The sequence below is a fragment of the Corvus moneduloides genome, chromosome 1 (genome assembly GCF_009650955.1).
Source record: "Corvus moneduloides isolate bCorMon1 chromosome 1, bCorMon1.pri, whole genome shotgun sequence".
NCBI lineage: Eukaryota > Metazoa > Chordata > Aves > Passeriformes > Corvidae > Corvus > Corvus moneduloides.
Genome location: NC_045476.1, coordinates 39,184,117 through 39,196,216, shown reverse-complemented (window position 1 = coordinate 39,196,216; position 12,100 = coordinate 39,184,117). Strand labels below are relative to the sequence as shown.

At 36.0% G+C, this 12,100-nt stretch overlaps 1 protein-coding gene across 1 annotated transcript in view; it reads left to right on the top strand.

Annotated features, from left to right (window-relative positions):
* Positions 1-12,100, top strand: part of NEK11 (NIMA related kinase 11) — a 78,964-nt gene that overhangs the window by 4,390 nt on the left and 62,474 nt on the right. Inside the window, 1 exon segment of the mRNA XM_032106884.1 lies at positions 8,909-9,074. Within this exon segment, the coding sequence (XP_031962775.1) occupies positions 8,909-9,074 (166 nt within the window).

Sequence of the window (12,100 nt, the reverse complement as noted above, 5' to 3'; positions counted from 1 at the left end):
ATTTAGCGATAACAGTTTGAGAAGTGAGCCTTCATGAGCTTTCCACTTGAGTGACCAAGCATAACTTTTGGATTCTGTGAGCAGTGTTACAGAATTCAAGGCCTAGAGCTAAGTGTCTAAGCAATTTCCTTGCTGAAGCCTCTGTGAGAGTGGCTGATGCTCTCGTGCTTCAGTTAAGAGTACACCTGCAATGGAGGTTGCCAGGGAGTGAAACTGTGAATGTTTTGCTTCAAGTTTTAGCAGGCAGTCCCAGCTATGGCCACAATGGTTTCAGATAGTTTCTAGTGCAGGCCAATATGATCCTGATTCAAAGACAAATTTGATAACCTCGGATTCACCCAAAGCAGATTTCACTGCAGACCATGTGGGAAGGTGCTTTAGTCTCTACCTCCTGCATCCCTGTCAGTGCCCAGCTTTTCCTGCAGCCCAGCATGGCACAGTCGGGTTCCTCCAGCTCAATGTAAGAAAGTTTAGGAAGTTCCTATGTTGGATAAGGCTCTAGTAGGGGCTGCAGGGTAGCTTGGCATTGGAGCAGAGATGTAAGATTTTACCCTGCCCATGCTGGTGATGGATTTGGCAATTTAAAGTCACAGCCATGCTGCAGTCCTTTGCACAGGCAATTACCGTATTAAAATTTCTAGTTACCTCATAATCAAAAGCATAAACCTCGGCATTCTGTGTCTTCTTTGGAATCAAAAGATCCACACTGGAACAGGTCAAGACCCTTCATTCGGCTTGTGTAACACAGGCGTCTGTGAAACCCTCCGCAGCGATGTCTGATACAACTTTTACATCTCCTAAGTCACCTTTATCAGCTTTGGTGGTATTGTTATTGGTTTTTCTTTTTTCTTTTTTTACTGCTCCCCTTTTGATACACCTTTCTTAAACTAAGTAGCCTACTTTCTCATTTTCATTGGGATTTGTCCATTTGACCAGGGAGGATTCTAACTAGGTCTTTAACGTGTGTAAGTGGGAGGCAGCATGCCTTAAAGGAAATACTGCTTGGTTTTACAATAAATCTCATCCCCCACAGAGCCAAGCTCCTAGGAGCTCCGTGCTGCAGCACTCATCACATTCTGGTTAGACGTGCAGGCAGTGAGCAGTGCTGGTGGCTGAGTTCATTGTTTTGAGAATTGTTTTCAAGTAACGTTTCCAACATTGGGTGGAGATCTGTACTTAAGGCATTACTGGTGAATTACCGTTCTTTGAGGTGCACAGGGGAGACAGAATTTGATGATTTTGTAATTAAGCAAATACCTTGAGATCACTTCTGTCTCATTTTGCTGAAATTGATGTTTAGTTTTCATGCATTTGTAAGCTAGCCTTAATAAGAAAATGGGGAGAGGTGGAGTATTATTACTTTAGGTTGAACTGTGGCCACCTGCCTCAAAGATACTGTAGGTTTTTGAAATACTTGAATATGCCTGTCTACTGTATCTTCTTATGGGCTACCCTTGTTGGCAAGGTGTTTCCTCTTAAGTCTGCATCAGGGTGGTTTGAACTTCTTCCATGTGGAGTAAGCCTCCAGTTATTTGTTGCATTCAGTACATTGTAATGAGAAAAATGCTGCAGTGAGTGGAATAAATTCTGGATTTGCTGGACAATGTTTTTCCCTATTTTTTTTCTGTTTTGTTTTGTTTTATTTTGTTGTTGTGCTTGTGTGACTTACTAGTAACTGTAATTCCTAGCTGTTGTTTCTCTTACATCCACAGTGTGCCCTTCACGTGTTCTGAAACAACTTTTCAATGTTGTTGGGTAGTTGCTTAATTTTTTAATTGCATGTGTTTCACTGATTGTTAAGAGCAGAGTATCACACTCAGGAGGGCTTAAAAGTATTAAACGATTTTTATCTAACAATGGATGTTATATGCAATTAATTTCCTCAGCATTGCTTGATTCCCTTTGCCTTTGATTATAGACTATTTTAGTAACATGCTTTTGTAAAGTTATAAACCATAAACCATGCTTTTATCTTTTTCTACACTCCTTTCTTTTTTTTTTTTTGGTATCATAGATACTTAAATGCATATCAGAAATAAACACTGAAGGAGATTCCTGAAGGAAAGAGACATGTAGGGAGAGTGAATTTTCTCATTAAAGTTGCAGCAATTACTGTTTAAATTACTTTTGGGAGTTAATTCCACTGAAGGGACAATACTGTTGACATAAATATCCTTGCAACAGTGAATAATTCTGCTTACAAATATATTTAAATTCAGAAGAGAACCAATTAAATTTGTCATTAACAAGTGTTTTAGTTGAATTTCTATGGAATGCATTCTTATTGCAACTTTTAATACATCTGGTTTCCCTTCACAACTAGTCTGTTTTCTATGAACTGATGAATATAGATCAGGTGATATGAAGGTCTTTCTTCAAAATTTCAAATTACAATTAATTTCAAAATTCAAACTAATTCCTACAGAAGGAAATTTCTTTTTGGTAGATGCTCTAGCCCAAGGCTGCAGGTAGAAGAGTTATAACATGGTAATTATGAGATGCTTAATCATATTAAAAAGCTTGAAGACAAAATGCTGCATTCAGTCTTTAGTTCTGTAATGGTGTCTCCTCTTGTTTGAAAGGGAATGTTAATTAGCAGAGAGCAGTTAGCTGTAAAGTACATTAAGTCTGTGTAATGAAATCACAATGGAGAAATGCCTGGTTTAGAAGATTCATTTTTTGATGGAAGTCTTCAAAGATATAGAGAATAAACAAATTATTTAGTCCTTGTCGTATTCCTCAAAAATCCCATTTAGGCTAGGGGCAGCACAATGCTTCATTGCATTCTTCAGCAAGACTGGGCTGTAGGAAAAAGGTTGGATGAACAGTAGAGGGGGATAATGCAACATGAAACCACAAGGCATTGCTAAATATAAGTACACAGGTATTAGTCAGTACCTCATAACAATTTTTAGTAATTTTCCTGTTAAGACACAAATTTCTTCACTTCAATCACAGTCTAGTAGTATTTGATTTAGAGCTGAAACATATGAGTAGACTATAAATGTATTTATGATTTTATTTTTCCATTTCTCTCCAGGAAAAAGGTTCTAATTTCAAAAATATGTCTTTAGAGAAAAATTCATCCTTTATTAATCAATGCTTACTTTTATTCTGTCATTTTTAATCAATGTAGATGGCAACCCAAAATATCCCAAAGAATTATTCACAATAAATGCATTTTAATATCTAAATAAATAATTTCATTTAATCACTTGTTCAATTCTGTGGAAGATAACACAATTGCTCTGCTTTGCTTTATAATTACTGATTTTTTCCAAAATTGGCACATACGGCTGACCAAATTTATTTAAATGATGCCCCTTTGTATATACAAGAGTTTGCTCAGTGCAGAGGAAAATGATACAAACTGTTTTCCTTTAAGCTAACTTATTTCAACAGTATTCTTTTTCACGTTCCAGAAAATATATTCTACATTTTTTGGGATACTAATTAGGAACTCATAATTTTCAAATAACCATAAACTGTTTTCACTATGAGCTGCCCTGTTCAGTGTTAGTGCATATGTTAGAGCATTTGAAAGTTTGGCATCTTGAAAAATATTTGTAAGTGCTATAATTGTGACTTGCTGATGGAAATGGAAAGTGAATCATGCATTTCACTTGCAAATTTAAGAAATCTCATTGCCATTCAAAGACATTAAAGTGAGGTTAAATTAGTTAAAGTGGTTATTCAGAAAATGAAATTATATTTAATCCATCTGCAGATATTACAGTGCTCATATAGCGATTGAATTCGTAGTGATTAGCTCAGGGATTAGTTCTCAGTGTCTGTGAATGTTCATGAACAGTATGAATAAGTTGTTTGGAGAACAGAAAAAACAACTTGCTGATAACTGTTCTGGCATTACTAGTAAGTCAATAATGTCCAGGGGGATGATGAAAAAAGTGCAGCATTTGATTTAAGAAGCTGTGCAGCGATACTTAGGATTGAAAAGGGGTTATGGCTTGACTAATAAATTCGTAGTGGGTGTGGGAACCCAAGATTTGATTTTAGAAGTTACATAGTCCTACTTGGGTCTGAAATGCTTTGGATAGTGAGTAAGTTTGTATATGTAAGGAGGAATACCAAACAGCATTCACTGTTTGCTTTTCACTGGAAGTGTGGTAATCCTCTTGATTTTCCCATAGAAATCAAGTGCTCTTAATTTACTGTGTCTCTTTCCTTAGATAAACCCAAGTATTCTTCTAGGTAGGACTGATTTGTGTATGCTGACTTTTTGTATTTCATGGTTGCACCAGCTTCCTCTTTCTCTAACAGATAGATGAATGTCTTTAAATTATCTGACCATGCAGACATTGATGTTCCAAATATGATGGATAAAATGTAAAGAATGGCTATCTGAATTTTTGTTGCTAAGCTGTAAACTGCAGGAAAGAAGAAGCAGTAATGGTGGGTGACTTTACCCTGTCTGTAGGTGCCTTTGTTACCAAATTTCCCAGACCGTTTCCATTGTGCAGGAGCTTTGTACAAACTTTCTGCATGAAGGTTGTCACATCTTCTTCATTTTGGTCCCCATTTGTAGTGCTGTACCTTCTCTGCTTGCCATTTGATGAGTAGAAGGCATCACTAATTAGACAGGCACTCCTTTAATTTTATTGTTTGTGACCAGTTTCAGATCCAGTTACAGACCCAGTAAGAGGTGATGCATTTTTACAGAATTGCACCTGATCCTTGTACTGAGGAGTTATCAGGGTGAAGTCATAGTCCTACAAAGGTCAGCATGGATAGAAATACAGCACATGGTTATGGGTTATGGGTTACAACTCTCCATATTGGCAACTCAAAACCTAAATGAAATTTTAATTAACTGCGGTTAACTGAAAACCTGCCTGTGTAAAATGAAGTTTCAGTTTAATTAAAAACTTCAAATTTTGATAATATATTCCCAGATCACAATTTTTCTGCTATTTTATCAGACCTATTTATTCTTGACATTAAAGAGTTCTATTTCTTTTACTTCCTTCTCAGCAAGCAAATGTACCTAGACAATAATTCATGTTGCAGTTTACTCAATAAACAGAATGCATTTTGAGAAATACTGCCTTTTAAGAATTGCATCTGATCCAATAAACCAAATTATATAACAGCAAAGTATGTCACCGATGTAAACAAATACCAGATGGGTTGTAAAACATTCAATTTTAGATCACTGCAAATAGACTGAGATAAACACTGCTGTGGTGTATTGTCAGTCATTAGTAAAGCTCAAAAAGGGATTCCCTCTGCGTGCCCATATTCTGGAGGGTTCCACTTCATGTTTGTTTTTCTCTTTCTTTGAGTCTCGCTCTCTTTAGCCCCACTTGCTACCTGTTATTGTGCTTTCAGACCCAATGTACCAACTTGGCTGCTTTTCAAAGTGTGACAACACAAGCCAGCAAGATTTTGCTAATGAAAATCAGAAGGTGTTCCCAGAGAAAGCATTCCCAGGGAAGGGGTGTGGGCCTGTTAAGGCCTCTTGAGGGGTATGGGCCTGTTGAGCCTGCGGAGGCTGGGATGTTACTTTCTGTATTTTGGGGAGTGGGCTCATCTCTCGTGTCATTTTCCAACCCTGAAGGGATGGATGTTGTTACCTATCCCAGACCCAGCTTCCTCCAGGGTGGATGTACATGGTGACAGCTGGATTTTTTCACTCTTCAGATATGAATGCTTTCACTGCAAGACTCTTTCAGTTGTCGTCAGTTCAAGATAAAGTTCGAAGTGTGTTTCTATTATTGATTGAATGCAAGGCTGAAGTTCTTTTCCACACAGTTAAAATCTGGAGGCTGCTGTTCTGTATTTAAGATATCTGCTAGCACTTCTATAATAAGATTTTCTAATTGTGGGTTCACTGACATTTTATCTTTAGATACATGGTCTAGTGGTGGACTTGGCAGTGTGAGGTTTGTGGTTGGACTTGATGATCTTAAAGGTCATTTCCAATCTAAACAATTCTATGATCTGCTTATGTGTCTGTATTTTACACTAAGTGAAATCTATAATAATATTTAAATTTAAATTAGCATACCTCATTCAGCATTATATCAGAAGGGGTAGTTAAGTATTGTATTTGGAAGATACCCACATTTTAGTGGGTTTACTGGTTTTCCATATTGCCACCTAGATCTCTATTTTCTCTGTTCATACAGTAAATCTGAGATTTATTAGTTCATGCAAACAGCTTTAGACCTTTTAAATCCCGCTTAATACTTGAACCTAAGTAGCAGAAAATACAGAGGCAGATTTTTTGAAAAAACTTGACTTTCAGGTGGATCTGTATACTCCAGATGGAGTCTTGATAAAATCTTAACAAGAGAGGCTATTATTCCCAATATCCAGAATAAACATTCATGTAATGCTCTTCAAAAGGTTTGTATAAAATAACTCAGTTTACAAAAATTAGTTAAGTAACACAATGCAGGCAGATTTTCAGCAGATGATCTGCAAGTACCATGTCTGAATTATGAGCAATGATGGGTCACTCTTTATTATAAGCTAACCATAAAATGCAGGTTGGATCATAGAAACAGAAACACTTTGTCTCCTTCAAAATGTAGAGCTGGATTTTATTGGTAGAGAGGAGATGCAGTCAGCATGGTTTAGCTAAGAAAGGTTTGTTGTTTTCTTATCATTACTAACCTTTTATTTGTGGGTCTGTCAGCCTATTTGACATCACCAGGGATGCCAAATTTGAGTTATCTTAGGAGCTCTATAAATCACAAAATGTGCCTATTTTAGCTGCCTGTTTGGATAGAATTTACTTGTGTAAATACTGAAATGGGGTAGGGTGAATTTAAGCACTCTTTAGGTGTTTTATGTATTGAAAAGTATAGTTAATTTCTATAGATGAATTTCTATCTAGGCCAAAGACTTTTATCTTCCTTGTTTTTCTTCTAAAGTTAACAGAAAAGAGCCACTTCAGATCTGGAGACTTCTCCGTTTTCTCTGTGAGGCTTCTGAGAATCTGACATAACTTCTTTGTCAATACTTAGTTAACACAGAGGGTTTTTTAGTACATATTTTGAATTTTTAAGTGTATTTGCTAAGATATTATCAAAAGCTTTGCAGAAAGTGTGAAGTCTAGTTACGTTTTTCATATTTAATGCAGTAAAATCAAACCTTATCTACGTACAGACACAGTACACACATATACCAGAGACATGCAGATGTACCTGATCTTGATTGCATACAAAAGTTTTCTTTCTAGAAGCAAACATCTTCCAGCTGTGGGTATGAATTAGAATTGTGTTGCAGAAAACCAATACCTTATTTACAAAAAGTATATTTTCTTATTTCTTCTTCTGGGAATTAATTTAAATATGAAAAACACCTGTCATCTTGTCTGACAGCTGATGACAGCATTAAGATCACTGAGTGACTAAGATGACAAGCTATCCCTGCATATCAAAACATCAGGCTTTTATTGCTGTCTTGGGTATACAAGAAACTTGTATTAAGTGGTCTTTAACAAGGACTCATCCTGTTTGTCAGTTCTGTGACATGATTTTTATGAAGGAAGGAGTAATGACCCACGTCAGCTGAAGATGAGGAGATTGCAGTAGGTATTGCCTGTCTGCATTCCATGAAGCTTGTCTGCAGAGATGCAAACAGATCAAAGGGCATGTTTTTTTCATCACAATTCCTGATGGGGATTAGGCAAGTTTATATGAAAATTCATACATTGCTAGTCAGAAACAGATTGTTCAGATTTAGGAAAAAGTTTTCTCATGAAGAAACACAGCTTTTTTTTCCCCTTAGATTATGTGAATTATTGTAGTTTTATCACTGTCATGTTTAACTCCTGTAGCATTACAACCATGCTCAATTGAATGGGGAAATTACCAAAAGCACTGTGGAAGCATCCCTTCAATCTGAAACTTGCCTTTCATGTATTCAAAAGTTTGGGGAAATTCATCACTTTGTTTCAGTAAAAAACCATTATATTCTCTAATAGTTTTCAATATCTCCTTCAGAAAATAATTATGATCTCTTTTTCAGTGACTGGTAAAGTAAATTGAAATGGAATGCGTTGTGTTGTCTTTTTTCAACTTTTAATCAGGAAGATCTTGGCAAAATATGCTTTGTTATAGTGCCCTGCACTGAGGGTTTTTTCCAGGTCAAGTTAACAGTAAACTGCCCTATTCCAACTTCTGTATAGAGATAATTCTGAACTACAAATTCTCCTATGGCACATTCATGTATTAAGGTTGAAGAATATGAAGAATCCCTACATTTTTCCCGCCTTTTCCGGGGGATTTAGGGTCTCCCTAAATAAACGTTAAATACTAAAGGATTAGAATTCATTGAAACAGTATAATTAGTTTCCAGCCCCAAATCTAGATTTGTACTTTTCACTTAATGTGCTCAGGTGAAGGACAGGCTGATCTTTAGAAAAAAAAAATGGACAGCCTGAGTTTATCACCAGAAAAACAGCCACAGAAATATTATTCTCAGTGATTTTTCTCATGCCTCCTTGGAGAGACTTGGGCAGAAGCTGCAAATGCAGTTTCTTGCTACTCCTTATTTCATATATGAGTCTTGACCCTATGCTCTGGGTGGGTTTGAAATCACTTAGATTTCATTTTTTATTTATGTTTGTTATTATGCAGTAATCCATGGCACTGAAAACATGTTGTAAAGAAAACAGTGCAGTAGGTAATTAGTGGGAGAAATATTTCAAAACAGTATTTTTAATATGTTTCTTAGTATATATGGCGACGAGCATATTTGTTTGATTTTTAATGCATTCTCTTTGTTTACCCGTATTTGCCTCATCATTTGATGTTGCCAATATTTGGTCAATGTTACTATTTTTCATATAAGGAAATTTTGATGGGGTTTTGAATGTTATGTATTTTTATATTTTTCTGGTTTTATTAATATAAATATTTCTCTTTTTTTCCTCTAGAAAGGTCCTAAAGGAAATCTCTGTTGGAAACCTAAAGCCTAATGAAACAGTTGAAGCAAATCTGGAAGCACAACTACTTTCCAAATTAAACCATCCAGCCATTGTCAAATTTTATGCAAGCTTTGTGGAGCGAGATAGTTTCTGCATTATCACTGAATATTGTGAGGTGAGACTGAAGAAATTTGACAGAATGTGTGTATTAAAATGGGGTCTTCTAAGAAGCCATTTTATAAAATGTTTTAGTTTGAACTTTAGTCTTTATTTGTTGCTTGTGGCATCACCTTCTACTTGTTAGGTGTGTTCCTTTCAGATAAGGAGTTTTATCTGCTCCTGTGAGACTCACAGATGAACAAACCACAGAAGAAGAAATAGGTAATTTTAAGTGCAAGTTCATTTGGTATTACAAGTGTTACAAGAAAGGCTTAAATGCAGACACACTGCTGGATCTGTGGGAGAACTCAGAAAGGTTGGACCACTTGTGTGCTACTGATAGGTGAGAGAGATTGAGATTGGGCGTGTGGGGGCACGGTATAAAATCTGGTATAAATGAGGAAGGGAAAACTCACTTGAGATTTGGAGATAATTACAAGAAGCTTAAGCCTGATCACATGGATGATGAGTTTGGCAGCAGCATTGGCTTTATAAAATGAAAACCAGTGTGAGTCAAAGACCAGAGTGTAGTGGATATAACAAATATTAAATCAGGATATAGTTACCATTCATTTTTTGACTCCAGCATTTGGTTTAAGAACATACTGCTGAAATCTGTCTTAAAGCTTTCAAATAAGAATTTAAACATATTTAAGCCAGTTTTTTAGTAGTTTATATAAAACAAGTGCCTACTTTGTATTAAATATAGATGTGCTCTTTCAAAAAAAATCTGTCATACATAAAGTGATCTTTTAATGAAACTGTGAAGCAAACTCTTTAGTTGTGCTCTGCTAGACATGCTGAAATGCTTTGGAAGATAATGAACTTAGACTACTGGGTTACCTGTCCACAAATCAGATTTGATTTAACTAATCAAATTTCTTCAAGAATGTAGCTTTCATGGGAATAATTAAACAAGTACCATTCCTATTTCTTCCTTAGAAGCTTTATTTGATGACAGTAAAATGCATATTTTTTGCTGGGATATTTAAAAATTAAATCTGAAATGTTCAATTCTGTGATACAATCTGAGTATTTGTTCATATACTATTTTAACACCCATGCAGGAGCTTTTTGTACCATTCCCTGAATGTCTGACAGCTGGGGTTTGAAAATACTGTCAAATCTTCAAGGAAATCCAGAGCTCAGAACTGAAGGATTATTCTGATCTAGTCCAGCCATTACCATGCACTCATAATTTTCTCTCTACTAGCAGTACAAAGTGGCCCAATACCAGATCAGTTAAACATGTAGGAATAAAGGAACCTATTCCAGCAGCACTATATCATCTTTTATCTATCCACTGCTTTTTACTCTCTTTTGAAAAAAATTTTTGTTCATTTGGCATAAAGTTATAGGTGAATAAAAGAATAAAATGATAGTAATTGCAAGCATGACTCCTTGGAGTTTTAGGGTTTTTTATGCAGGTGGTATTAACTACCCTGCATGAAAATGTTTGGTACAGAGTTACCCTATGATCTGGGAGTCACATCCTCAAACAATGTATTAGAGCAAGGCAAATGAAGGAAGAGGAAATGGGTTCACTGGTTATGCACTAAATCTTTTCAGTTTTGAATCTGCTAGGTGAGGTCAGGATGATACTTGGCCCAATAGGATGTGCTTCTGGCTTTTTCCCAAAGGACACGTTCTGTGGTAGCGTTGCATTTAAGCCATTAGAATATATTTCATCGACTATTCAGACAAGTACAAAGCAAAGTTGCACACATTGCTATACAGTTTCTTTTCTATTTTAGGGGGAGTATTTCCAGAAGGTATACTTTTGTATTTACTTATTTATAACCTGCCTTGGTATGTGATGGGATTTAGGTTTTTTGACCTAAAAGATGCCTGTTTAAATCATGCTTAAATTGAGAATGAGAAAAATGTAGTGCTACCTGATCCTTGTTTGGAGGTCTAGTACATTCAGTTTTTCATGCATAGAATAATTACCAGATTGGCAGTAATTGGTACTCTTGGGCAGACTCAAAACAAAGAGCACACATTAAGTTGGCATGGGAACGGAACTACCCCCCTGAGCTTTATTCTGTTTTCTCCAAAGTACTGTGACTTATTCATTAGCCACCGTGCTTTGTTCATTCTTGCATGAGTAGCATAGAGGGAGCCTCCAGTGCAGCTGCCCTGTTCTATACCTTGTCCTGTGAAAGAAAAACAGAGAGCATTGGTCTCCGTTGCTCAGCTTGACATCTTTTATTACAACTAAATTTAATCAAACTTATAGAAAATAAGTATATGTGTTCTGTTTTATTGTACTTGTTGAGCTTCTTAGACACTTTCCTCAGTTCAAGATCTTGTGGGTAATATAAACATTATCAACTAACACTGATTTCAAACAAAGGTGCCTTAATGAACCTTGGATTTCATTTTGTGATATAAATTTGACTTCAATAAAATACAGTTTTTACAAGGCAGTTACTTTAAAAGTGACATCATTGTAATATTTTATAAGGCAGAACTGGTTGTACTTTACCCCAGACAATTATTTATGTCTCTTGACTGCGGTCTCAGCTGTGGTGTGAGTACACATATGCTAAGGAAATCTGAGCAAAAGGAATAACTAAAGCAGTCAATGCCTGTTCACGTTATCAGCTCTAGATGCTAAGCTGTTTTAAATAATTTACTGGTGTGTTTGATACTCTTGATATTTAAACAGAAACTGCAGCTTGGAAACTCCATATGTACCTAATTTGTTAAATTGTTGAATTCCTCATGAATTTCATTATACTGACCTTGCAAAATGCTAAATTGGGTCGACAAATTTTTTCAGAGTTTCACAGCAGCAGTATTTCAGCAATCTTTTATGATGTGTTTTTGTTTTCCTTTTTTTAGACTCAAGGTTAAATTAATTGTAGGATATTGAGACCACTCTTCCCTTCCTGAAGGTAAAAACTATGCAGTTATGTGAGGGCACATGTAGTGCTTTATTCAGCTGCTTTTGTTCTCCTTAGACCTCTTGCAGGAATTATCCCTCAGCTTCAGAGTATTCACTGCCCTGACTCTGTAGGTCCTACACTTTTCTTTGCA